The 25,790-nt window shown below is 39.8% G+C and overlaps 2 protein-coding genes and 1 pseudogene across 3 annotated transcripts; 2 read left to right on the top strand and 1 right to left on the bottom strand.

Moving 5' to 3' along the window:
- The first annotated feature begins 612 nt into the window (after positions 1 to 612).
- lrit1b (leucine-rich repeat, immunoglobulin-like and transmembrane domains 1b) lies at positions 613 to 3,817 on the top strand. Its single transcript, XM_026315728.1, has 4 exons — positions 613 to 756; positions 1,081 to 1,541; positions 1,800 to 2,105; positions 2,240 to 3,817. The coding sequence occupies exons 1-4, from the start codon at positions 635 to 637 to the stop codon at positions 3,307 to 3,309; spliced, it is 1,959 nt and encodes a 652-aa protein (XP_026171513.1). The 5' UTR covers positions 613 to 634; the 3' UTR covers positions 3,310 to 3,817.
- Positions 3,818 to 4,771: 954 nt separating this feature from the next.
- Positions 4,772 to 6,969, top strand: LOC113135586 (leucine-rich repeat, immunoglobulin-like domain and transmembrane domain-containing protein 2; annotated as a pseudogene).
- Positions 6,970 to 8,478: 1,509 nt separating this feature from the next.
- Positions 8,479 to 23,986, bottom strand: LOC113135915 (cadherin-related family member 1). 2 transcript variants are annotated; one of them, XM_026316265.1, is made up of 19 exons: positions 23,211 to 23,986; positions 22,762 to 23,027; positions 22,518 to 22,520; positions 22,262 to 22,357; positions 21,732 to 21,877; positions 21,589 to 21,639; positions 21,171 to 21,260; positions 20,911 to 20,997; positions 19,590 to 19,706; positions 18,624 to 18,767; positions 18,430 to 18,508; positions 18,204 to 18,304; positions 17,902 to 18,105; positions 17,541 to 17,693; positions 17,032 to 17,196; positions 16,357 to 16,424; positions 14,951 to 15,179; positions 12,320 to 12,574; positions 8,479 to 10,106 (listed from the first exon to the last, which is right to left on the bottom strand). In XM_026316265.1, the coding sequence occupies exons 2-19, from the start codon at positions 22,820 to 22,822 to the stop codon at positions 9,564 to 9,566; spliced, it is 2,592 nt and encodes an 863-aa protein (XP_026172050.1). In that variant the 5' UTR covers positions 22,823 to 23,027; positions 23,211 to 23,986; the 3' UTR covers positions 8,479 to 9,563. The 2 variants fall into 2 exon arrangements, with proteins under 2 accessions (XP_026172050.1, XP_026172051.1); XM_026316266.1 differs by lacking the exon at positions 23,211 to 23,986 and having other exon boundaries at positions 22,762 to 23,097.
- Positions 23,987 to 25,790: the final 1,804 nt, after the last annotated feature.

The following is a 25,790-nucleotide window of genomic DNA, read 5'->3' as shown; positions in this document are numbered from 1 at the left end:
GTGGTCATTTGTTGCTAAGTTGTAACTGCCATATGAACAACCTTTAGTACAACCTACAGTCCGTGCACTTTCAAATGGAAGTAGTAATCTGTTTCTTTGGTGACTGGTATTGTGAGGTTGGAGCCATGTCTCTCCTGCATAACAACAGAAATAGAGAATTTTTTTTTTAGTATAGTAATTAAACAAAACATATTTAAGTCTAATAGTTTTTCTCTTTAAAGTCCTTTAAGATAGAAATGTTAAATATGTCAGATTGATGTGTGTAGATTAGGGTTTCTGGTCGTCTTGTAGCTCTATTGTGTCTACCTGAGTTAGGGTACTTTAGTGTACAGTTTGCTGTGTCCATAATTAACCAACCAATCAGCTATAGGAAACAATTTCCCAGAGAATAAAAGTAAAAACCATGTAGCCTATCAGCTTCGAGGAAGCAGTAGTCTAATCGTGTGAATGAAAATAACCCTTTACTAATCCCTGCCTATCCTTTTTATCTCAGGATTCAGACTAGTCGGCGCAGTATGGAGCTGTGAGCCTGCAACGCACCATGATGCATCCAGGGTCTTGTAGGATCAAGTAGTAGCCTTATTTTGAAACTGTAGCTTAGTTTCATAGCATTTAGTGGCTCGCAGGAGGAAAAATGAGTCGACATTTTACTGCTGCTTTTTGTTTGGCTTTGGTTTGTCTTCCTGTGTTGGGAAGCTCATGTCCTGCACAGTGCAGCTGCTTCTTCCACAAATTAAGTGATGGATCCAAAGCAAGGTAAATATGACTCTTAGCTAATGTTATGGTCTGAATTTTATTCTCAGCACATACTTTTATTATTTCATGCAAACTGGATTTTCACTGCAGCTTTCTTCTATTCAGCAATTCTGTATAGTGCAGGATTAACTTTAAATTGCTTTTAATCTCCTTTGCTTGTTACTCAACAATAGGATACTATGGTAGTTTCTTTTTTTTTTTTCCAAATGCTGAACTGATTATTGTTGACAAATGCAATTCACTTCATATATTTTGAAAGTAGTTGCAATTTTGCTCCTCATAAATTTCATATTATAAGCAGTAATATTTCTTTATTTTTTGCAGAAGTGTGCTTTGCAATGATCCAGAAATTACTGGGGTACCTTCAAATTTCCCCACTGACACATCAAAGTTACGTATTGAGAAAACATCGATCACAAGGATTTCTAGCAACAGCTTCCACTACCTTAACAACCTGGAGTTTCTCTGGATGTCTTTCAATTCATTGAATTCACTGAACGTTGACAGTTTTCGGGGTCTTTATAACCTGGATGAGCTGAGGCTGGATGGAAACTCCCTGACCTCCTTCCCATGGGAGTCTCTGAGTGATATGCCAACCCTGAGGCTACTCGACTTACACAACAACAAGATCTCCACCATTCCCGCTGAAGCCATCGCGTACATAAAGAATATCACCTACTTAGACTTATCCAGCAACAGTTTAACAACCATACCTGCTGAAGTTCTCACAATGTGGCTGAGTGTGAAGCCATCCCAGGACACCGATTCCTCCAAACTAATTCTCGGTGAGGACCAAACTGTGGCATATTCTCATACTGAAAAATATTCTTTCTAAACCACACTGCATGACAACCTCTTTGACCTATTATGCATTTAAAACTGAGTTAGGGATTAGTCTAATTTTAGTTATTGTGTGCATTTTGTCAAGTTGTCAAACTAAATTTATTCATTTTACCTCTCAGCCATAGGTTCTTATTCCTAAAATGACTTGATGCTGTTTCTTTTCCCTGAGAGCACTTTGTCACACTTGATTTCCTCTGCAGGTCTCCATGATAATCCATGGCTGTGTGACTGCAGGCTGTACGATCTGGTCCAGTTTCAGAAGTCCCCTTCATCGTCTGTGGCTCTCATTGACACCAGGCTCAGGTGTGCTGATCCAGAGAGCCTATCAGGGGTTCTGTTCACAGAGGCGGAGCTGCAGAGGTGCCAGGGACCTCGGGTGCACACAGCTGTTGCGCGGGTTCGGAGCTCATTGGGCAACAATGTCCTTCTGCGTTGTGGCACAATTGGAGTCCCCATCCCTGAGCTTTCCTGGAGCCGTGCTGATGGCAAGAGAATGAATGGCACCAGTGAGTTCTGCTGAACTAATTGTGGATGTGCTTAGATTAGGACACTATCTATTTCTGTCTGACTCAAAGTGTCAGTAAGATTAAAGTTATTTCATGCCAATCTGCTTAACTTTATGCACTTTTTCATTTTTCAGTTCAGGAAGAGATTTCAAAGGAAGGCATCATTTGGTCAATTCTAAGTGTACCTGCAGTCTCCTACAGAGATTCTGGGAAGTATGTGTGCAAAGCAACCAACTTTGTGGGCACTGCAGACGCCATCATTTCTTTGGTGATCACAGATTCCTTTCGGTCAGAGGAAGCAGTTGGTGGTGTTTCCAAGAGAACCAGAGGTAAAAAACCTGGTGGCATTGGAAAGGCCGCATATCAGGAGAAACTTATCGCCAGATATGTTCCTCCTTCAACCACCGCAGCTGCTCAACTCATCATCGAACCTCTCAAAGGCAAAAGTGTGACTGGGAAGTATGAGATCGAGAGCTACAGTGTCTCTGATGGTGCCTCTCGGGGACGTGGCAAGGCATCATATCCTCAGAGGCCAGTGGAGGTGGAAAGGGATGCTATGAGTAACTTAGCAGCCAATGCCTCATCCTTACAGCAAGCTCCAGAAAAAAGGATAGTGCGTTCAGTAAAGGTGATCGGTGATACTGACCATACGGTCTCTCTGAACTGGCGAGCCCCTACAGCCACAAACACCACAGAATTCAGTGTCCTGTATGCTATCTTTGGTGAGAGGGACATGCGTCGGATCAATGTAGGTGCGGGAAAGAATCGAATCACCATTGACAGTCTTGTCCCAAAGACAAAGTACATTGCTTGTGTTTGCGTCAAAGGCCTGATCCCAAAAAAGGAGCAGTGTGTAATCTTCTCAACAGATGAAGCAGCCAGCGCCAGTGGCACTCAGAAGCTTATTAATGTGGTGGTGATAACAGTGGCATGTGTGATTGCTGTCCCCCTGACACTGATTGTGTGCTGTGGGGCGCTAAAGAAGCGCTGCCAAAAGCTACTGGGGCGACAGTCGAAGGAAATGCAAGACTCGTATGTTACATTTGAGACACTCGGCCCTGGGACCAAAGCTAAAGGGATGGAGGGCGAGTATTTGACCAGGCTAAATCCTGATGAATCCAACAGGCTGCTCTCAGCCAGGTCCAGTGTCGATTCAGAGGCCACAGCCCGGACTGAGGGGCCACCTAGTGAATACTTCTGCTAGAACCAAACGTATGCCTCATCCTCAAGTGGATGCACTTTTTCTTCTAATGGCCTGGGAAAAGATAAAGTGCTGTGCTGCTCAGACTAGAACAAGCCCTTTTGAAGGTTCTTCATAGGACACAAATAGATCTGTCAGCGCTGGATGTGTAAAATTCTTTTACAGTCTTGTGGGAATAACAGCTACCATTCATTTAGTGGACAGCAAAAAGGGAAAATATACAGTATCACAGTTGGAATATTAACACGTGGCATAAATGTGTGAAAACATTTTTTAATTCATCATGCACTTTTAAAAGTGATGTTTTGCAGAGGCAAATGTTGCCCTAAGTTCTGTAAAACACAATTTTCTTTCCCACCCAAGATGTAACCTCTGCACTGTGTGAAAATCTGTTATTAAAAGTATTTAGATGTTAAATATAAACTGTAGTGACATTTTTTTAATGTGTAAAATATTTGTGACCTAAACTGTGTATGTATGAATGCACTGAATAAAGATTTTTTTATATTGATACATGCTTACAGGCTTTTTCTTCTTGCATCAGAGTATTGATTTTTTTTTATTTTAATTTTTGTTTTTAAACTGACCTTGACTAAAGCAGCAATGACAGAAATGTTAGCATGCAAAAGCTAGTCAGACTCATTTTTACAAACCTACAGATAAAGCAAAGCATCCTGGTCTTAAAGATTTAGGATTTAATCACACAGTTTCCAAATTCTGTGAAACTTTTAAACAAAGCTGCTCGAGCAAAATCATCATCAGTGTCTTTTGAGACAAAAAAAAAAGACATCAAAGTAGACCAAATATTAAAATCTAAAAATCGGTTTTGGCAAATATGTTAATATGTTGTCTTTGTTAAAGTAGGATTTATTTTCTTAAAACCTCTTGGCAATGAAAGAAAGAGACTTTGTTGAAGATAAAATTTATGATAAAACTGATACTGTGCTGTAGATATTGTCTGTTTTCGTATGTTTTGTACTGATTTGGTCTTCAACAACCTGAAAGACAACCAGTGTTCAGATTATTGAGGTCAGATTACAGTCCTCTCCAGACATCTGTCTCTCTGCAGCCCTCCCTCCCTCTGCTGCTAAGCCCGATGGGTTTCGGCCCACTTAACACAGATGGGCCTCCTGTCATGTCAGTCTCTGTGCTTTGGTGGAAGACAAACAAATTAAATTAGTCTGATGCAAAGCACATTTGGGGTCATACCTAAAAGTAGAACTACAATACAGTCAAACATTTCACTGAATCTGCTCTGAAACATATTTGTGAGGTGTACTTTCATTCTTTGAGCAGATTCATCATTTTCAATAGACAAAGTGAACCTTTGCTATAAATACAGCTTTTACTGAGTGTCTTACTTTAAGTGTTACATTGAACAGGATTAAAGTAATAGGCTTTCTTCCATGCTGCCCATGGGCAGGTCCTGGTCTCACAGGCCTGTTTCACATGCTCCTCGAACAATATGGACTGCTTGTGTGTTGCATTACAAATCACTTTGGTATTTTATTTTATCAGCCCTGGATCATCAACTTGTCTGATTGGCTGCTTCTGCTCAGATGATCATTTGGGAAGGTAAGTAACTACGTCATTTACTAGTCATAACTCATGTCTGTAGGCATGAGTGTTGTTTTAAGTGTAACCTGCAAAGCACATTATTCTGAAATCTACACAGACTATCAAATAAATGTGTACAAATGGCTGTGAAGATACAATCTTGACATTAGCTTTTGTCTAAACACGTTGTTTTACCGTTTTAGGTCTTTGCTATGTATGGAATCCTCTATGAGACGAATCCCAGAGGATATCCCACATGATTTCATTAAAATCTAAATTGAAAACTGCCACCTCACTGAGTTACTAGAAGGATCTCTCTCTAAAATTAGTGCCTTAGAGTTCCTCTGGCTGAATTTTAATGAGATCTCCGTGATGAATGTTAAAAGCCTGGAAGGGCTGGCCAACTTGACAGAACTGAGGCTACAAGGGAACAAGCTGACTTCAGTACCATGGACAGCATTTCAGGACACACCAAAACTGAAGATTTTGGACCTGAAGCACAATCGCCTGGACATCCTACCTGAACACGCTCTGAGACACTTACCTGCCTTAACCTACTTAGATCTGTCCTTCAATCGGCTTAGTGTCGTATCAAAAGATGTCTTTATTAATTGGCCTCTTTACCGAAGAGCAGAGAAAGCATGGGGGAAAGAAGGGCTGGTCTCAAATGTGGTTTTGGCGCTCCATGACAACCCTTGGTTGTGCGATTGTCGACTCAAAGGCTTTGTTGAATTCATCAGGACGGTCAGCCATCCCATCATTCTGATGAACTCTTATTTGATATGCTCAGGCCCTACCTCCAAAGCTGACAAGTTTTTCCATGAAACCCATCTGAAAAGATGCATAAAGCCAGTGGCCACTGCCGCAGAGACTAACATCACTTTACCTCTTGGACAAAATGCAACACTCACATGCTTAGTCAATGCCAGGCCAGGCTCAACCATTCAGTGGATGCACAGTCTGAAGATTATAAGAGGATTTAATGGTAAGATTTTTTTTTTTTTACTATCATCCATTAACCTCATTTGAACAGGCTACTTAGTGAGGTACATCTTGAACCTTCAAGCTTCATCTGTTTTGTGAAAAGATGTAGCAACAATACTGTCTTTATGGTTACTTTGCCATGTCTGTATAAGATCTAAACACGCCTGTGACTGAAAAGCAACCACTCTGATCCTCTTGTCGTCTTCTTACAGCAACTGAGACTCACATAGATGAAGAAACTGTTACCTCTCAGCTGGTGATCCCCTCTCTTCACCTCGCAGACAGAGGACTCTACACCTGCATGGCCAGCAACTTCATTGGCAACTCCTCTGTCAACATCACAGTTAACCTCAGCTCCTCCAAACACTTTGCTCCTCTCCCTCCACCTGTTCCCATGTTATCGTCTGATGACGGTGTCTACATTGACATCCACATCGCTAAGCAGACAGTTTACGGTATCACCCTGGAGTGGCATGCAGCAACAGATAACCCTGCAGAAACCTGGTTCACCATCCACTTTGGCAAATACGATTCACCTAAGGAGATGATCTACATCAACCCTGGAATCAACAGCTATTCAGTCAGCGACCTGCTTCCTGCCACCAGATATGAAGTGTGTGTGTCCCTGAAGCAGCATCCCCCAAGAAAAGGCCAGTGCATTGTCTTTGTGACAGGAAGTGACACTGGTGAACTAGAAGAACGAAAGAAGCTCATCCACATTATAGTCATTGTGTGCGCCATGGTGCTGGCTGTACCAGCTAGCATGTACGCCTGCACAATGGAGACCAGGTTCATTTGTGTGGAGCGCTGCGTGGATCTGTGGAAGAAATACAGGCTGCACAAAGAGGGGCTGCAGGGGACGGACAGACAGACGGGGGAGCTTTGACAGCGTGCAGACTGCCAGCAATGAAAACTTGTGCAGGGACTCGAGAACAAAAAAGAGGGGGCAGATCTGAGCATAGGTGCAAAGAGGCCATTGCAGCTCAGCTGTACTTAGAATCTAACTCATTAAATGTGCATACTGTACATGTTTATTTGTAACTAACATCAGACTTTAGTGTAGCCACAGTTTGTGTTTCTCATGTATTATTACATTTGAAAAGAGCTAAACATATAATTTAAAAAAAAAAACGTAGTTGTGACACCTGGTATTTTTTAATTTGTCCCACTGTAGAAATTTAGAAATCTCATTTGTTATTTCCTGCTTCCTTCTTTGTTTGTGATTCTTTGCAAACACAACAGGATTAAAAAAAAGGAAATCTAGTGAATATTCTGGAAATACCTTTACAATAGCAATAAGTCAAGTCATCTGTTTTGCAAAGGCAGTCCACCTACTTACCTTATGGGGAAAATAAAATAACTGAAGGTCTGTAACTTGAGGATCATGTATGAGAAGCACAAACTGAAGCATTTTAAATATACAGTATAATTCTCCTATAAATATATTGTAAATCTCAAGCCCATCAACTTGACATAGTATTAAAAATACAGTCGAGTTTATCTGTGTTATTTTATATGTACAAAAAGGTTTGTGCTGGAGTAAATGTCTTTTTTTTGGCAATGATGGGCATTTGAGTTTAAAAATGTAAATATTATGGCAGACAATATAATATGGCAGTATATAATAACATTGTATCTACTTTTTATTGTAACTTTCACCAAATTGAATTGTAACAGTGGACTGTGTTTTGGTTTATGGTTCAGAAGGTGTGTATTTTTTTTTTCTTTTTTTTTCTTCTTACAGATTCCAGATTTGCTGTCTTACAGTGGAATGAAATGATGTTTGATGGGTTTAAGGTAAGCCAAAGGCAAATGCTGAGACATATTTTTTTTTTTTTTTTGCACAATCACCCAGAGGATTTCTTACATAAGCAGTGTTTTCCTGTGCATTTATACATACACTCGTAAGCAGATTAAAGCAGATTTTCCATCTGAATCCTAGTCAGCATGACATGATATTTCCATTTAGAGGCAGCTCCAAGCTCATTCTTTGTCCATCAGTTGTACAATGGAGAATGTGTGTAACATTTTGAATAGACTGTTTCAATCTAGTTATTGATTTAGATTAGTTTTCTAATCTTTATGTTTTTCTAAGTAATTGGATAATTTTACTTTTGAGGTGTGAATGAAACAAGAAAAATGGTGGAAAACACTTTTAATTTTAACTGTACTGTGGGACGATGTAGTGCAGCAAAAAGTAAAATATTTCTCTGGTATATTTCCCTCAAAATTGTACATTAGCAAATTCACTTAAGACTGGAACCACCAAATATTTGTGTGGTGTGACATGTGTGATATAATGTGGCATGTGACCTAACGTGACTTGTATTTTATTCTTCTGCAGTGATTTACAGTGTGGCACATAAGCATTTCATAATGAACATATATTTAATATATTATTATTTATACGTTGCCTTTAACATCCACTGAAAAGACTGTAGGCTTTTAATCTGTACACATGTCAAAATCCCATGTCCATTAAAATATTTCATTAACCTTTACAAACTAAAATTAACTGCTGTAAACTAATTAGACTATTATAACCTATGGACTAAATAGAACACAGAGCAAATTCTTTTCAAATATTTATTCAAAATCAAGATGGTACAAAGACAGTACAAATATGTTACTTTGAAGGACCAGGCAAGTGTAGTTTTTAGTTGAGATATATAGTTTATCTCAACTTATTTATGATCTAAATTAAGATATAGTCAGATACATGATAGATGTTGCACAGTTAAATGCCTAATTTTAGTTGCCTACATTTGAAGGCAGAAACATGAAAATTTGTGCTGGACCCTAAATGTTCGACACAGACTAAATATTGATATATATATTAAAGACATGTCCAAGTAGGTTATATACAAAGCAATCAGAGCTTAAAAACAAAATCAAGCATACAACTAAGTTTTATCAACAATGTCTCACTAGTTGAGTTAGATGTTGCACTTTTATATTATTTACTGCAGCAATTTTCATATCCAGTCATATACTCAAAATAATGAAAAAAAAAAAAATACAAGGCTGTACATTCAAAATTGACCCATGTTTATATAAAAGCATTTTCTAGAAGTACACATTCAAGTAAATAAAAGCAACTCAGCTTGTTGTTACTGTGAAAGCCTACAGTGGCACATAGTAATCATACAAAAAGCGCAACGGCTGATATAACACAGTAAAAAATATTAACGCATAGGTCCTTTAGCACTTCAGAGTAAGCACTGGTGTTTCTATGACCATGTCATTCAGCTGCATGCTCCACTGAGCAAGAAGAAACATTTTTTCCCCATTGGATGAAATCCTAATTGTGCGCCAAACACATTACAGGGTATTTAACATTACATTTTCCAGGAAGTTATGTATACACAGTATGTCTTAGTAATCCTCTCTCCCTGCAGTTTACAGTGATGCTTCTTACTGTTAAGATGATAAAATCCCCCTCAAGATGGCAGTGGTGAATTATCTACGACTGGGCCATCAGCTCGAGCTTTCTTCTCTCCTCACCTACTTGTGTAATATCTTCCTCTCATCTCCAGACACAAATATCTGTAAATCTTCCTGTTTTACGCTTTTATGCATGAATAATTTAAAGGTAGGCTCTGCCAGATCATCACATGATGTTCAGGCAAGAACTCTCCGACAATAGATGAGCTAAGAGCATAGAGCTGTCAAAGAATGGACCATGCAACCTTAAACAAGATGTTTGTGTGACAGAGTTAATAATAACCTTGGTTGCTCTCAATTATTTTCTGCTCCAGCTTCATTTTAAGCTCTGACACTAAAGCAGAACTAATATTTCCTTCTTTGCGGCGACTAGATTTAGCTTTCTTTGAGCCTTTGGAGGCCAGCGCACCTGATATTGTTGGGACCACCCGGAGCCTCTCGCTGGGTCGTGTGTTAGATGGGGGTGGGGGGGGCAGACAAGGAGCACTAGGGGTTGGCGGCTTCAGGCATAGGCTACTGGTGTCTCGTTGGGGGCCGCTCTCTGGGTCACCGATTAGGAACTTGTCTGCTGGGTTGTTGAATTTGATAATGGGCATCTTGAAGGTCCAGGGCTGCTGGTCCCTGGCTCGTCTCTTAATGATGCGGCGTGCAGGCATGATCCTGTTGGACTTTGAGTTGCGCATGAACATAGCCGTAGAGATCAAGACAGTCACTCCTACCAACATACTAATGATAACAGTGACCATACCTAGAGCTTTCATAGGATTGTCCCTACTTTTCATTAAAAAGGCTGCCATAGGCCCCTTGAGAGGAGTCTGTAAAAGAGCACAAATAAAATATCTTAAATCAAGTCCCAAGGACTAAATCCAAGTGTTAGCGCAGCATTTGTCCAAAGCATGCAAGCATGAAAGATGGCTGAGCAAAGTACTGACAGAGGAGGCGCAAACAAGTTGTCTCTGGACTCAGCTGTCCTCCGTCCTACAGTACAGGACTGCTGATGCAAAGCTAAGAAGTAAGCACAATGCAAGTTCTTGGCAATGCGTCTGGTAGAGCAGCGTTTTTGGTTTTCTCTTTGGTTTGTGAGCAATGAGGGCTGTTAAGAATGATGACAGAAAAACACAGTGGAGTAAATGTTTGTGTGGAAAAATGGAGATTAAGTGAGCAAATCCATGTTTTAATCCCAAGTAAAATGTTCCATCTCAGTCACTTAGACAGCCAAACAGTCTGAGTCATGCTCTAAAAAAGTGTTTTAGACGACGAAGACAGTGTTTTGGTAGTGTAAAAATTAGGAATATAACTAAATCATTAGAAAAATGTTGTATCTACAATATTTTCCAATCAAAAAGAGTAGAATGGAAAAAATGGATAATTACTCCTTCAGATGTGCTCCAGTACTCTTTTACAGACAATAGCCAACCAGTAAAAAAATATTTCATCCATGTTTATAATAATTAATGTACAAGTATCCTTTTTTTTTTTTTTTTTTTTTTGTCTCACTTGACCCTGCGGATCACTTTAATATAGTTACTCTCAGGGTTGATTCGGGACTTTTTGACTGCGTTACAGTACAATATTGTGGAGACGCATATTGTTAGTAAAATGAGGGAAATGACAATGCTGACACAAATTCCAAAAACAGTCAGTGGACGCTTGCTGAGGCCCATGAAGTATGAAATAATTCGGCCTTTGATCTGAAAAGCACGATACACGACACAGAGACAAAACCAAACACATTGAGTCATCTCATCGTGCAGAGTGAAGGGATGAATACATGGTGAAAACTGTATCACTTTATAACGGTACAAATCATATAGTTAAGTAATGTAAAATGTGCAATTCATGACTTAATGCATGGATTACTGCAAGATGAATCATTTAAAGGTAGGCTCTGCTCTGTACCTGTTACCATTAACACCTGATCCCACCAGCCAATCAGAGGCAGAGTACATCTTTGCACCTTAACAGTTATGCAAACAGTATGGTCAAATTGACAGTGCAGCTCCTCCAAGAAGTCACCAGGGCTCTTGACGAGCAGAATATAAATGCCGTTAATGAGACGCTATCTCATGCAGCAAGTAGGACTCGGGTTAAGCTCACTGGTTAAAATTAAGGTTTCAGGTATTGGTATGTTGTCTGCAGGATAGCATGTGCTACTTAATTGTAATAATTTAACTTACCCTGAGTCCCATTTGCTCCCATTTGAGCCAGTGTTCCAGCACCTTGTCACATTCCAACTTGCATACTGAATTGCCAATTACAAAATCAATTTCCATTTGAATAACAAGGCCAAAAGTTCCATAAGTAACAGGACTTCTTTATAAATCTTGCAATAATTCCTGCATTTAATCATCATGAGTCATGGATTACTAAAAGAGCATTTAAATATATGATTTGCACCCTTACTGTAAAGTGTTACTGTGAAGGCATATAGCAAAGATATGCTTGATGAAAACATGGGCTAATGTAAAAGAAAACCTGTTAAGGATAACACTGGTAATATTATTTCTTTAACCTTTTCTTAACAAATCTGCTGAGTCAACCAAAATGAATTTATCTTATTAACCAGCACTGTCCGTCTGTGACCCACACCTGTCACATTCTATTAAACTCTATGTGCTTTCCTCTATTGTCCACACACTGCTAAAAATGTATAAAAGTCATATTATTGCATTGGATTCTTAGCTTAAACTGCCTAATAGCCTAAAAATTGCTTAATGCAGCTTTAATAACTTTTGGACAACAGATGATTGGCTTCATTAAGATGTGATGACATGGACTTAACCTGTTAAAGAGATAAATTCATTGCTGGTTTTGAGACATGTTGATAAAAGTATTTAAAAAATGACCAGTGGTATCCTTTAAAAAGCTGAGGTCAATGAAATATGAGGAGCTGCAACAGGGATTCTGAATTAGCAACTGCATAGCATGGCCACCACGCCTTTTATCATAAGTTAAACTGATTTATTCTACAAGCTTGGAAAAGTATGCACTGCAAGCATGCTGAGAGTAAGAGTACAGTAGGTCTTACCGCCTCTGTGATATCTATATTGACCACAGCTGTCGTGCTGAAGGATGGAGAGCCTCGGTCCCGGGCCTGGACCACCACAGACCATTTGCAGTCCTTCTGCTTGGTGATGTTCTGCACAATCTCCATGGACTTAATGTATGGCTTCAGCCTGATCTCCCCAGTGTCAGCGTTGATATCAAATGCGTTGTCAGGATCAGCTGTCATGATGGAATATTCAATTACATTGTTTGGGGACTCTGCATCTTCATCCACTGCCTGTAAAAGTTAGCAGAAAGGTTATCTGGAAGCTGTGTCATAGCAACTGGACTTCCTCGTTGTTGAGTTGAAACATTTCACCACCAGCAGAGATGCCCAGACTTCCTTCTCACCAGACATTTCCTCCAGCTCTTCTGGGGTGGGTGATGGGATACCGTGGCATTCCCAGGCCAGCTGAGAGACATAGTCCCTCCAGCGTGTCCTGGGTCTTCCCCAGGACCACCTCCTCCCAGTGGGACATGGGATAGATGCCTGAGCCACCTCAGCTGGCTCCTCTCAATGTAGAGCAGCGGCTCTACTCCAAGTTCATCCCAGTCCAACAAGCAACCGGGACGAAACTACATTGTTCCTCCTGGACCCGAGGTTTGACTATTGGCCAAATTCTCCTCTCCAGTACCCTAGCAACTGCCCGGGCCGCAGTATGCTTGGCCTGCCAGTACCTGTCACCTGCCTCAGGAGTATCACAAGCCAGCCAGGCTCAATAAGAGTCTTCAGCTTGATGGCAAACCTTACTTCCAGTGTCCACCACCAGGTTTCAGGGTTGCTGAACCCAGGCACCAGAGACTTTATGACCACAGCTCCAAACTGCTGCGTTGACAGTGGAGGTGGAGAACGTGATCCATTTGGACTCAATTTCCCCAACCTCTCTGACAGAGGGGTAGGCCAAATATTCCCAACAAACCTTCACAATATGTTTAGATCTGCCTAATCTGTCTACCTTCTTCCTCCACCAGCAGATCCACCAGGTGGTGACTGGTTGACAGCTCAGCCCCTCTCTTCACCCACGTGTCCATATGACCACAAAGAACCACAAAATCGATCAGCGACCTCCGGCCTAGGGTGTCCTGGTGCCACGTGCATTGATGGACACCCTTATGTTTTAACATGGTGTTCATTATGGACAAGTTAAGACTAGGACAGAAGTCCAACAACAGAACACCACTCAGATCGGATAGGCCAGTCCTCCCAATCATGCCCCTCCAGGTTTCACTGTTGCCCACGTGAGCATGTACTTCCTATTCTTCATGCTGCTCTTCATGTTCCACTCTTAGTCTGGCCCATCACCTAGGACCTGTTTGCCTTGGGAGAGCCTACCAGGGGCATGTAGCTCCCATAGCTCCTAGGATCGTTTGGGCACTTAAACCATTCCATGACAATAAGGTGGTGGTTCAAGGAGGGGGTAAATTGGCTAGAGATCTTAATTTATTATGCAAATTGGTTTCACTTCACATCTTCATACTTACGTAGCCCACCTGAAGAATAAATGAAGATCTCTAGCCAACTTACCCCCTCCTTGAACTGCCACCTTATTGTTGTGGAGTGGTTTAAGTGTCCGAGCAACCCCAGGAGCTGTGTTTATGATCTCAAACTAACTTGGACCACTAAGATGAGTGATGAAATGTTTTGACTCAAGTAGCCATGACTTATCTGTTTCAATTTCACTTCTCCACATACACCCCCACCCCTGGTCTGTTCACTCAAGGAGCTCATGGCAGGGGTTGAACCACCATCCTTCTGTATAGTGGACGGCCTGCTCTACCTCCTGAGCTAAAGCTGCTCCTTGGCTCTATCATTTAATTTACTCATATAACACTGGTTTTCCTAAATGACCTGGATGACTAAAGTTATATAGTCTACTTACGCACTGTACGTAGAACGTCTTACCTAAGGTGAGGATTGAACTGCCAAGCTTGTGATTAATGGACAACCTGCTCTATCTCCTGAACCATAGCTGCCCCTTAGTTCTATTATTTCGATTACTTACTTAACACTGGTTTTCACTGATGATTTCAATAATTTTAAGGTTTCTGTTTTGTCAGTATAAGTACAACTGCTTGCCCACTGCAGGAATTGAACCTCTAACTCCCTGACGAGCTCACATGGTGCTCTATCTCCTGAGCCACAGCTACCCCATAGTTCCATGGTCAGAATTACCTACATAACACTGGTTTTCATGGATGCTTTAAGTAACTAAGTTGTCTGTTTTGTTAGTATAAGTACAATCACTTGTCTCCTACAGGAATTGAACCTGCAACATCATGACTAGCACCCAAGCTGCTCTATCTCCTGAGCCACAGCTATCCCTTAGGTCCATGAGTGCAATTACATAACACTGACTTTTAGTAAGCGAGTTGAACAATAGAGTAATATTATTATGCCTTAATTTATCAGTTTTGTTATACAGTATATGATTTGCACCCAGATGGCAATTCAAATTCATTTTGGATGCTTTCATTTTAATATTAGTTTTAAGATTGTCTTGGACTTTTGTAGAATGCTTTCAGAATGTGGTCACTCGTTTCAAAATTCATGATCACAAACAGCAAGTGATAAATTGCTTTTCAGTAGACGAGCAAAACATTTGAGTAAATTTACCTCTACTTTGACAGGTGCCCCGATGATCATAGTTTTCTCCAGGAGTTTGTCATCAAATTCTGGAGAATGGTCGTTCACGTCAAGAACTGTGACAAAGACTTCAGCCAAGCTGTACTTCCCCTCTGAATCTTCAGCCTTGACGTAGAAGTTGTATTTAGACCTAACCTCTGCATCCAGACTGGTCCAGGGCTGTGTGGAGATGAGGCCAGATGATGGGTGGATGGCAAACCTGCATTTAGATCAGTTTGGTGTATGAGTCACAACTACAGCTGTACATTCAGTGCCAAACAACCAACAAATTGGGTGTTTCTAATATAGGCATCCTAATTCACAGCATAAGTGACATTTGCATCACAGCCTGTGAAACTACATCTCAAGGCATTGTTGTGCAAAAAATGTATACAGCTTTTGGATTTCAGTTTCATTTCATCCTCCCTTGTCTGTTTCCTCCCTAAGGGCAAGTACAGCAGACTTCGTACATCAACAATAAAATCTGTAAGTGATATCTGCCAAGTTATAAAACATGTTTTTTGGTTCCCTGTTGATTTTGAGTCTACATACACTGTCATAAATCCTTTTGACAGAATGTGCAGTTTCAGCCAAATTTAGACAGATGTTCATCCAAAACTCATCACTGGCAACTATTAATCACTATCAGTAAGCATCTTTCACTGTGTGCTTTTTTAAATGCATCTTTTTTTAATACAAAAAACTTCTACCATCAGACTAACTTCAGATATGTTATCACATAAATACTTCACACGTGTGGCACAGTGAAAATGATAAATTTAAAGGATTATACAACCTACAGTGTAGATTTGTGCTTTCAGACTGCTTTCTAGTTCAACATTGGGCTTTCTGCCATTTTATTCAGCCGTCTTTTCCATCTCGTTTTCCACTGTGAAAATTCACAAGTTGCCTTGAAACTGATAACTTTCGCACAATTAACTCAGGTTGCTGCCTGCAGACAAGCATAAATTCTCACTTTTCTTTCGGTGCATGCTGCCTTGCTTTTCAAAGCTGCCGTTTCTGTGGCTCCAGCTGTCACATTGCATGTTAATTGGCTCTCCCTATGTGAGACGGGCCAGGCTGTCTATTTTTAACCTTCCAATCCAATTAGGAGATTAGCCAGCATCTTGCAGCCATTTTAGAGCGAGCTGTTTGTGCAGCAGAGGGGCCAATCAAACTGGTTTCCTGCTTACCTCTGCCATCAAAGAGACAAAGATGAATCAAGACTGGTGTCATGTTTACTGAATTTACCAAACACGCTAAGCCTCTGAGCAGTCTTGAGCCATATTCATATTAATATACCATTAAGGCCTGTGAAATGTGTACTGTGGAAGTGCAAGAGTTAACGATCACTTGATCAGATCAGAAACTGGCAGGAGTGAAAGGTTTTTACTTACAAATCTGATCCTGATCCATAAATTGTGTATTTGACTTCACCCCAAGGCCCAGAATCTGGATCATTTGCCTATAGGAAAAAAAACAGGACAGAGATTAGAAACCAAATTCTTACAGTGCATAAAATATAGTGTGAAATTATCCACTACTGATTAAACTAATGCAATATAGTTACACAAAAACAAAACAACTGAAAGTAGTCAGTTTAGATGTATTTTATTAGAGCTGGCCAAGGATAAACAGCTGGGGGCCTTAAGCTCATGTACAGTGGGTGGGGCAAACTGTAAGTTGCTTCCTGGGTTGATTGCGGATGGTGGCATAGATCAGCATGATTAACCTTTCGGCAAAACTAAGCTTTTTATGCTACACTGTGTGCACATTGTGCACATTATCTGGCAGCAGGATACATACAGTGCCATGGAAAGGATGAGATAAGTGAGGCAATGTTTCGATTAATAATAACTCTCTCTGAGGTTTAACAAAAATCAGGTCATGATGACACATGATGAATTTCCTAACTAGGAACAACAAAAACAAAGTGTGATTTTTTTTATTTTTTTTTTGTCCTGCTTTCATCTGATGAGCTGCATGGAGTAATATGCATTTGTTGCAGGATTGATGGATTATATAATCACTTTGGGTCACGTTAAAGCAGAGTTCAATCATGATTGACTCACAGTTACAGCCACAACACTGGAGCCTCCAGGAGAGTTCTCTGCAACCCTGGCAATGTAATACTCGGACGTGAATTTGGGGATGTTGTCGTTGGTGTCCAGCAAGTTGATCACTATGTCAGCTGTTGCACTGAAGCGCTCAGGAGTGTCGATCTCCACTGCCAGCAGCTGCAGACAGATGAGATTAAATAACTGCTGAACTATTTAGTCAATTAACCGTTAAGTTTACTGACACGTTGATAAATAAGATGAATAAGAGTGTACATATTATAATGCTCGTTGTAAATAAAAGCCAACAGTTAATAGAGTTAAATTTGTTAAACATTTATATTTTGTCAATGGTCACATTTGGGGTTTGTGCTGATCGAGCAATTTAAAGAAATTTCTAAGCAAAAAAAAAAAAAAAACTACTTCAAAAGATAATCAAGACAATGAAAAGGTGAAGAGTTGCAGCTCTATTTTAACTACTGCTGTCATTTCAATAAAGAATCATATGGTATAGGAGGTATAACCTTAAAAGTTAGGGTTGGTCCTTTGTCATAGTCGATGCCAGATGTGTCCTCCACAATGATGGTCACTTGCGCTTCATTGAGAACAGTCTGGGGAACCACTCGCAGCACTCGGCTCGGCCCAACTAGTCTCAGTTTAAATTTAGCATTTGCTCCCTACAAAGAAAGATAAACAGTAAAGTGTAAAACTGAAGGTTCATGAGACAAATGGCCTCTGCAAACCTAAACGAAAAAGGAAAACAATCTGGCAGGCAATGCAACATGAGGCAGGATGAAGGATGATGATGGTATAATGAGTAACATTTCATTCTTGATTTTTCTGAACATTTTCAAAGGGTTCAGTGAAATTTAGAAATAAACCTACTTGATCGGAGTCATTGACGGTGATCTTAAACCCTCGGAGAATCTCCCCTGCAGGAGGATGCTCATACATGGTGACCTCAAACTTGTTCTGTGGTCCGTTTTCTCCGTAAAAAGTTGGAGGGTGGTTGTTGAGATCCACCACCCGGATCGTCACGGTGGTAATGTCGTAGTCCAGCAGCTTATCATCTGGTCCTACCTCAGATGCCTGATTTTCAAAAATAACAAAGAGCAACACATTCAGAAAAAAAAATGCCAAATGTCTTATATGAGATGATAGTGTGATTCCCAAGAGACAAACTTTACCTTGACTTTAATTTCATATAATTCATTTTTCAGCAGAGATGGATAAGTTGTCAGGGTGATACATCCACTAGTGCTATTTATGTCAAAAACACCATCACTACCTGAAAGGGGATGTCAAAAATGTTTGTATGTGTTTGGAGACTGATGATATTAAAACGACTAAACAGAACAAACATAAATAAACAAATCTGATTACATTACACATTTTTTCATGCATTGTTCTTACCATTCATAATAGAATAATGTATGAAGTTAGGATTGCCTTGATCACCATCTTTAGCATACACTGTGAAAATGTCAGATCCCTGAAAGAAAAAAAATAGAATTAATGTTGGAAATATTGAAATATTTATAGCATGTAACTTAAACCAATATCCTGATCACCATCACTGCTGTGTGGAGAATACAAGAAGAACTTACAGGAACTGAGACTTCGTAGATATAGCCAAAGTAAGGGGTTCCTATGAAAGATGGCGGCATGTCTTGGGCATCAATTAAATTAATTGTTATGGTGGCTGTGCAGGTCAACACCTGGTGCTTTCCCTTGTATTTTCCACCTCCATCCTGAGAAAATAAACAGTGAGGCAGATGGCTGAGTTAACACTGCAGTTAGCAATTTTAATGAATTCTTATCTGACTCTGGTTCATGCTTCTACCCAAGGCAAATTATGATAAAGTCTTAAAATAGGTTCTCATGTCAGTTTAGTGGAAGGTAATGGACACACACACATTATAAATGTGGTCTTTGTTTAGGTACATGCAGCACTGATATATTGGTTTCTGTAGCTAAATCAAACAAGAAATGAGCATTATGGTGGTTTAGTATGATTTTATCAGCCATCTGTAATTTCATTTGCATGGGTATGCTTTTAATGCAATATTGCTTCTTGAAGAGTGAGAGTGATTTTGTCTGCATGAATAAAAAAGTTGTACAGAAAGAGATGATGTATGTTATTGTATGTTATTCTACAAACAGATAGGCTACAGCTGAGGCTAAAAAACAAACTGAACTCTCACTCACAACAGAAGGATTGCACTTTAGGTTTCTCACACCGAGAACAACAGTGTCAGCATCGCATCAGACTTTCATCTGCTTCACAAGCAGTGACTTTAGAAAATGCAGCAAAGGTGTCGGCACTCATAAAGAGGAGTTATGATCGAACTTTCCATGACCTTGGGCCATCACCAGACGGCTTCCTGTGCTGCTTTGCTTTTTTGCCAGTGTTAACTTGCAAAAACTATAGTAGATCCTATTAAAAACTAACACTTGTTCCATATGAAGAAAGCTGCAACCCAAGTTGCTCATAACGTCAATGTGTGTTTATGACACCAGAGGAGACAAATCATGGAAAAACCCAAACCCAGAGGATAACAGCAACTTCTCACCTTTGCAACCACTGTCACAAAATGCGTAGGTGTTGTTTCGTAGTCCAGAGTCTCACCAGGTTTGACTCGAAGGATCCCGCTGTGCCCATCAATGGTGAACTTGGCAAATGGGGAGGTCTGATAATAAGAGCACACAGTAGACACATGTGCTTCAGTTCTTGTTAAATTTAGAAATAAAGTGCACTTAAGCTAATTTTGAATATGTTTTTAACATCCCAATTAACCTCAGCTTTTTCTACACACTTTGATTTGATCAGGACAGTTTTGTCTCACAGCTGACACATGAACAGTAACAACTCCTGTGCTGTCAGCTGTTGGCCCAGACCAAAATTAAACCCCTATTAAGCTGTCAATGCCTGCTAAAATGTAATTGAAATTTAATCCAGTGAAGTAACACTGTTTCCAGACTGATTTCTGGTATGGCATTAACCTTCCTCTTCACACACTGTCGCATTGCTCGAATGCCCTTTTCCTCATGCCACATGGCAGCAGAGCTCTCATGATGTCAGTGCGACCTTTGGTCTTACGCCTGAGCATTTGGGCCATACCAAGCCAGTTAACTCTCACTATGTGGTTAATATTTCTGCATTATAATTAAAGAAATCATATATTTTTCCAATTGATTAAAATATGAAAGTCAAAGCACAGTAACAATAAAAGAACAATAAAAGCAAAGTTGTGTAAAATTGTACAAAAATTGCTTGTTGGTGCTTTTAAATATGGTTTTGGGAAATGAGGATAAACTTGTTGGCAGACTTCAAGGTGGATTCCAGGGTGTAGGTGCTGGAGCCAAGCTACAGCACTGTAAGTGATTAGTAAAATCTTACAGTCTGAATTCACCTGGAGGCCACATACAGGAATAGCTAGAACTATTTTAGTGTGAATTACCTTAGGACACCTTTCTATATGTGTTATACACTGCTGCATTTTGCAGGGAGCTTTTTTTCCTAGCACTAGAGTAAGGGCAGATGGAGTAGTCTGCATGCTACAAAATAAAAGCATGAATGCCATTTTAAGGAGTAGTTGGTTGTGCAAGTATTACAAATTTAAATGAGGTGTGTCTAGATACTCTTGTCACCTGAGCATAAAAAACTAATTTAGAGTCAAAACAAACACCAAGATTTAGTGCTTAAAAATTCACCATGAAGCCTCTAATGTGTTTCTGAAATGAAATCGGAGCCTAGAACAGTCTTGTGCAGCCTTGTTTCATTTCAGTTAAAAAAGATTTCCCATCTAGCCCTCAATTTTGCCAAAACAGTGGTTTAGAGATGCCAGGTCACAACTGTGTATAACTGGCATAACAATTAAGATTTAAAGTTACCTGGAGATAATATGAGACACTGCCCCCTGCGCCCATATCTTTATCCACTGCTTGGACTCTGTAGATGCTAGTTCCTGGAGCAGTGTCCTGGTGAAGAGACAAGAGATTTTATAACCTAAATTCACCTTTAATCCAGAGTGTCGTTATTTTTTTGACCCTGTCGTCAGATGTAGAGGTGGTTAATGACAGAGCGATGCCTCTAGCAGGCATTTCCTTAATTTATTTTATTACATGAGGTGGATTTGTTTCATATACTGCACCTCTGGGATATCAATGATGAAAGGCAGGTTTTGAAATTCAGGTGGTTCATCATTAGTGTCAGTGACAAACACTCTCACTGTCTCAACAACCTGAAAACAATAACACACAAAAAATAAATATTATCTACAAATAAAACAACTGAAATTTGGAATTCATTTCAAAACTATATCCATTTTAGGAGAAAAATAATAAACTGAAGGTGGTCAGAAAAAGCATAGTACATTTCCAGTAGTTTTTCATTCTGTAACAGCACAGACTTTGGAGGAGCAGATATCTGCCTTTTTCACACAGCTGTTTTTCCTTTCTCTCATTATTTTTGTTTTATGTCACATATCATAGCCAAAAACACTAAAATGGCTTAATGCAATAAACTCATGACAATCTATACACTATAAAGCATAAGAAACAAACACTTACTTTATTACGACCATCCGTTACGCTAACAAGCACTGAGATTTCATCTTGTTTCTACAAAGAAAATTAAAATGACACTTTGAGAGAAAGTGCTGACAGATTTACAGCAGGATTCTTCAAGGCAACAGTCTCATCAACAGGCTCACCTCTCTGTCGAGCTCCTGAATTAGAGTCACGTTGCCAGATTTGGGGTCTACCCTAAAATATTCTTTGGAACCCTTTTCAAAAGTCAGACCATATCGTACCGGATCCCCCTCTGGATCTGTGCCATTCAGGGTGTATATCTGTGTTCCTACAATGAAAAAGGAAATGAGATACAATACTGCCAAAATTAATTAAAAATGTGATATTCATATGTTCATTAAAATCACACTGTGCAAATGCCTTAGTTTAATTTCTCAGTATTTCTGATTCAGTGTTGTTGGCACATTTGATAATCTGGTCAGATGAGCCACCACCCATATTGTTTTCTTCTCGTAAGTCTTGATGTACGTCACAACCCAAAAGGCATTACAGTGATTAGCTGGAGCCTCATATCAGTATGATCATTTCATCATTTCATTGAGACACTTACACACTTAAAGTAAACCTTTACACTAGACTAAATCTTACCACATCCAAAATGAACCAGATCTGTGTTATTTCAACTCATCATTGAAGTGCACGTAGGACTTACCAACTGGTGTGTCCTCGGAGATGCTAAACAAGGCCATATTCCCATTTGTACTACTGGGTCCATTATCATAAAAATATGGAGCATAGTCAGATTGTCCTTAATGGGAAAACAGATAAATTTGCATGTTATCTGCACAGAAGTGATAAAATAATGAAATAACCTACTGGCAATATACATTACATACTGTATAAATCTGAAAAATAGCATATGTACAGGTCATGTACGTTTGTCTGTATTTTTGTTCTGTTGCACTTACTTGCTGAAAAAGACGGGAATCGAAAGCAGGGAGGAGGAGGAGGAGGACAGAGAAGAATTTAAAAATATGTTTGGATTTTTCTACTATGTAAATACAAACATATTTAAATATGAAGTGCAAGCAGCATGACAGTCTACACCAAGAGAGACATGCCTGCCTTGTGTTAGAGGATTAACCAGATAAGAGCAAGGCAAGAAGTCTTAACCACACACAAAGATGAAAAGAAAAGAGAAATAGAGCATACCCAAGGTGAAGTGAAGCAGGACGAGAAATAGCAAAGCATGTGTTTTCTTTTCTTTCTTCATCCTGGTGGGGAAGTAAGGCTTGGCTGGCTCATATGGAAGGCTTGGTGGAAGAAAAGCGAACGGCGAGTGGTGTGCCCTTCTGGAGGCGTCTCTACAGCTTTGGAGGAAGAGGCTGGGACAGATTCTCAGGCACTAATCCAGTGACGCATCCCTTCCCTTTGCAGACATCTTCTACCAGACTGCTCTCACTCTTCCCCTTGTAAAACTACACATGGAGAGAAGAGAGTGAAGGTTTCACGCAATATGTTCTGATCATCACACCTCTGCACACGTGACAGTGTGTACATGAGTCACTGCATCCTTAATTGTGAGGAATAATAAGCTTCTTTTGACATTGAATTAAGTGTTTAAAGTCAGTGATGCTCTCAGTGCTGTATTAAATACTCACATTTACACACTTGGAGCATTTGTAGTCTGGTGCTGCACGTGTTTCTGTTTGTTTGCGCATGGGACACATGGAACATTTGGCTCCTCACGCTGGTGTTTTAAAAGGGTTTCAACAAACTCATTAGTCACATGTAGTGAGTCCCACTGGCCTAAATGTGCTGTGGCTACTCTCCTTGGCAGCCTGCTGACCAACATAGGTCTGAGCTGTACTTAGAGCCAAGAGGCTTTCTTTGGGGTCTTCTTACTCCAGGAAACCACCAACCTGTCAATCAATATGCTTAAGAAACAATCACTCAAGACACAAAACACACGTAAACAGAAGTTTTACAAATGGTTAATGCTGACATCCAGTATTGCTGTATTTAAAATTTTCAACCTGCAAACCAATTTTGCTTTTTTACATTGTAATAGAGGAATTCAATTTAAGAAAAAATACAGTCCAAAAATAACCAGCTAAGCTAAGAATAAAAGAGTCTGAGCCTGAGCATTCTCTAAAGGCCCAAGTGGAAAATCGGGTGTGATGTTTTGATCTTACACCCTTCCCCTTATCTGATGACAGTTAAGAGACTGATATGCTGTGCCTTTTAGTTCTCAACATAATTTTCACTTTGGCCTTCAGAGAGTTTTTCACCTTTTGTATCTTTTTTTAAAAATTATGCCAGGCGTGATATAGACGCATGTTTGCCAGCCATTTCAGTAAGGTGTGTTAACTACAGTGACTTACTCAATTAGAGGTGCAGACGTGCATTTCCTATATTCACAGGTCCAAAAATAGTGTTTGACGTTCAGTGACACACTCACGCGTGTTACGGGCAGGGAGCCAATGATAAACCTGCTATGGTCACTTAAAAAAAAACACAAAATCCATGCTCTGCTCGGTGTTTACAGTAGAGTTTGCAGACACAAGAATCACTGACTAATTGTAGTGAGTATTAAAACATGTGCAGTACACATGGAGCTATGTAAAATATAAAAATGCTGCATTCAAAACATTAAATAAATATCAGCAAAACACAGGCTTATATGATGATATATGCTTTGTTATTGTCTTATCATTGATTCATCACATATACATTTTAAAATGAAACATTAAAAAAAGTAAGTAAAAGTGACAAAACTGAGGGCATGGCCTGACTTGGTGTATGTAACACAACACAATTGGGGGCGTGGCCTGACAGAATACATTGGATAGAGCTGAGCTGGACAGATGTTGGATGTCGGAACAGCTTTATGGCTGAGTTCATCTGTTGCTTGGTGGCATCGCTGCAGCGGCTCATCATATTTCACCTTCACAACACCCCCACATTGAAATGCATTCATTTTCTTCTAACTGCTGTGTTCTTAATATTCTACACTGAATAGCACAAAGTGTCAGCAATAACAATGCCAAAATTATATAATTTGAATGTAGTCCATACATAAGTCAGTCCTAACCTGTTGGCACAGTCGGCATGCTACAGAAGCCGCAGCTGTTCCACTTATATATATATATATATATATATATACATACATACACACACACTTTTTTTTAATTTGTAATGTTAAAATTTGTGGTTTTAAAATAATAGTGATCACATGGGTCCCCTTGCAGATTATATAAATCAATTTCATATGATAAAAAGATTTTTCATATAAAGGGCGCTAACCATAATAAATTTCATTAAATATAAAGTTTTTGCATATGCACACTTTATCAGGAAAATGGGCCCCACCAGTGCAAATTCACACACTTGCATGTACCATCCACAACCACTGAGGGCACTGTGTGAAACAGAAATGTCCTTATTGATTGCAATGCTTGTGCCAGTGGGGACTGCGACTTTGGTCCCCATGGGGATGAGTGATGAGTGATATGTCAAGTGGTGGTCTCCACAAAAAGAGCGCACACACGCACGCAGACGCACGCACACACAAAAGCCTACAATAAGCAGTAAAAACTTTGGATCCTAACATGACAGACATCCTAAAATGACAGAGGGTGACTTTTATCCCCAGTAATGTCAGATATCCACATGCTGAAGCTTTCCCCAATCTCATCCATCATTACCCTCTTTATCCTTTCCAGCTACAGGGCTTTTTAATACACAGCATACAGTATATGCATCATGTGTCCTAAACGTGACAATTATCTGAGATTGAAACGCTGCCTGTTAGCTGTGTGCTCCACGTGTATGTGCTTTAATGAAGCACCTCCGTATTTACAGATGTTAGCATCTGTTGCAAGTGCCCTGGTTTGGAGGTTTAATTTTAGAGGAGCAGCCAGATGGTGGACAAGAGGATTACTATGCTAAGCCTTTGTCATCTGCTGCTGTTTATTGTCAAATACAAGGTGGACCCTCGAAGGGCCCTCAGTCTGGTCAGAACTGATGAGTGTAGAGGGCAAATGGTAAAATATTTACGTTTTCTCTTAGTAGCAGCAGGGGTTGTGGACAGTTTTATATGTCAGCTTCCTTGAAATGTCAGTGTATTTTCCATAGTAAATATCTAAAAATCAATTATTGTTAACATGAAACATTTAACATTTTCAACAAAGTTAATGATTTTGTTGTTAGAATAGTTGATTCTAATCCCCATACAACTG

Source organism: Mastacembelus armatus, chromosome 19, assembly GCF_900324485.2.
Source record: "Mastacembelus armatus chromosome 19, fMasArm1.2, whole genome shotgun sequence".
NCBI lineage: Eukaryota > Metazoa > Chordata > Actinopteri > Synbranchiformes > Mastacembelidae > Mastacembelus > Mastacembelus armatus.
The sequence above is the reverse complement of the archived record's forward strand: the minus strand, read 5'-3'. Positions and strand labels throughout refer to the sequence as shown.

Excerpts from the sequence above, each read along its gene's own strand:
- lrit1b (XM_026315728.1), top strand. The coding sequence starts at position 635 with ATGAGTCGACATTTTACTGCTGCTTTTTGTTTGGCTTTGGTTTGTCTT. Across the intron at positions 1,542-1,799 it reads TTCCTCCAAACTAATTCTCG|GTCTCCATGATAATCCATGG; the intron begins GTGAGGACCAAA and ends TTTCCTCTGCAG. Across the intron at positions 2,106-2,239 it reads CAAGAGAATGAATGGCACCA|TTCAGGAAGAGATTTCAAAG; the intron begins GTGAGTTCTGCT and ends TTCATTTTTCAG.
- LOC113135915 (XM_026316265.1), bottom strand. The coding sequence starts at position 22,822 with ATGAAGAAAGAAAAGAAAACACATGCTTTGCTATTTCTCGTCCTGCTT. Across the intron at positions 12,575-14,950 it reads GGGCACCTGTCAAAGTAGAG|GCAGTGGATGAAGATGCAGA; the intron begins GTAAATTTACTC and ends TAACTTTTACAG. Across the intron at positions 10,107-12,319 it reads ATATAGATATCACAGAGGCG|ACTCCTCTCAAGGGGCCTAT; the intron begins GTAAGACCTACT and ends GCTCTTTTACAG.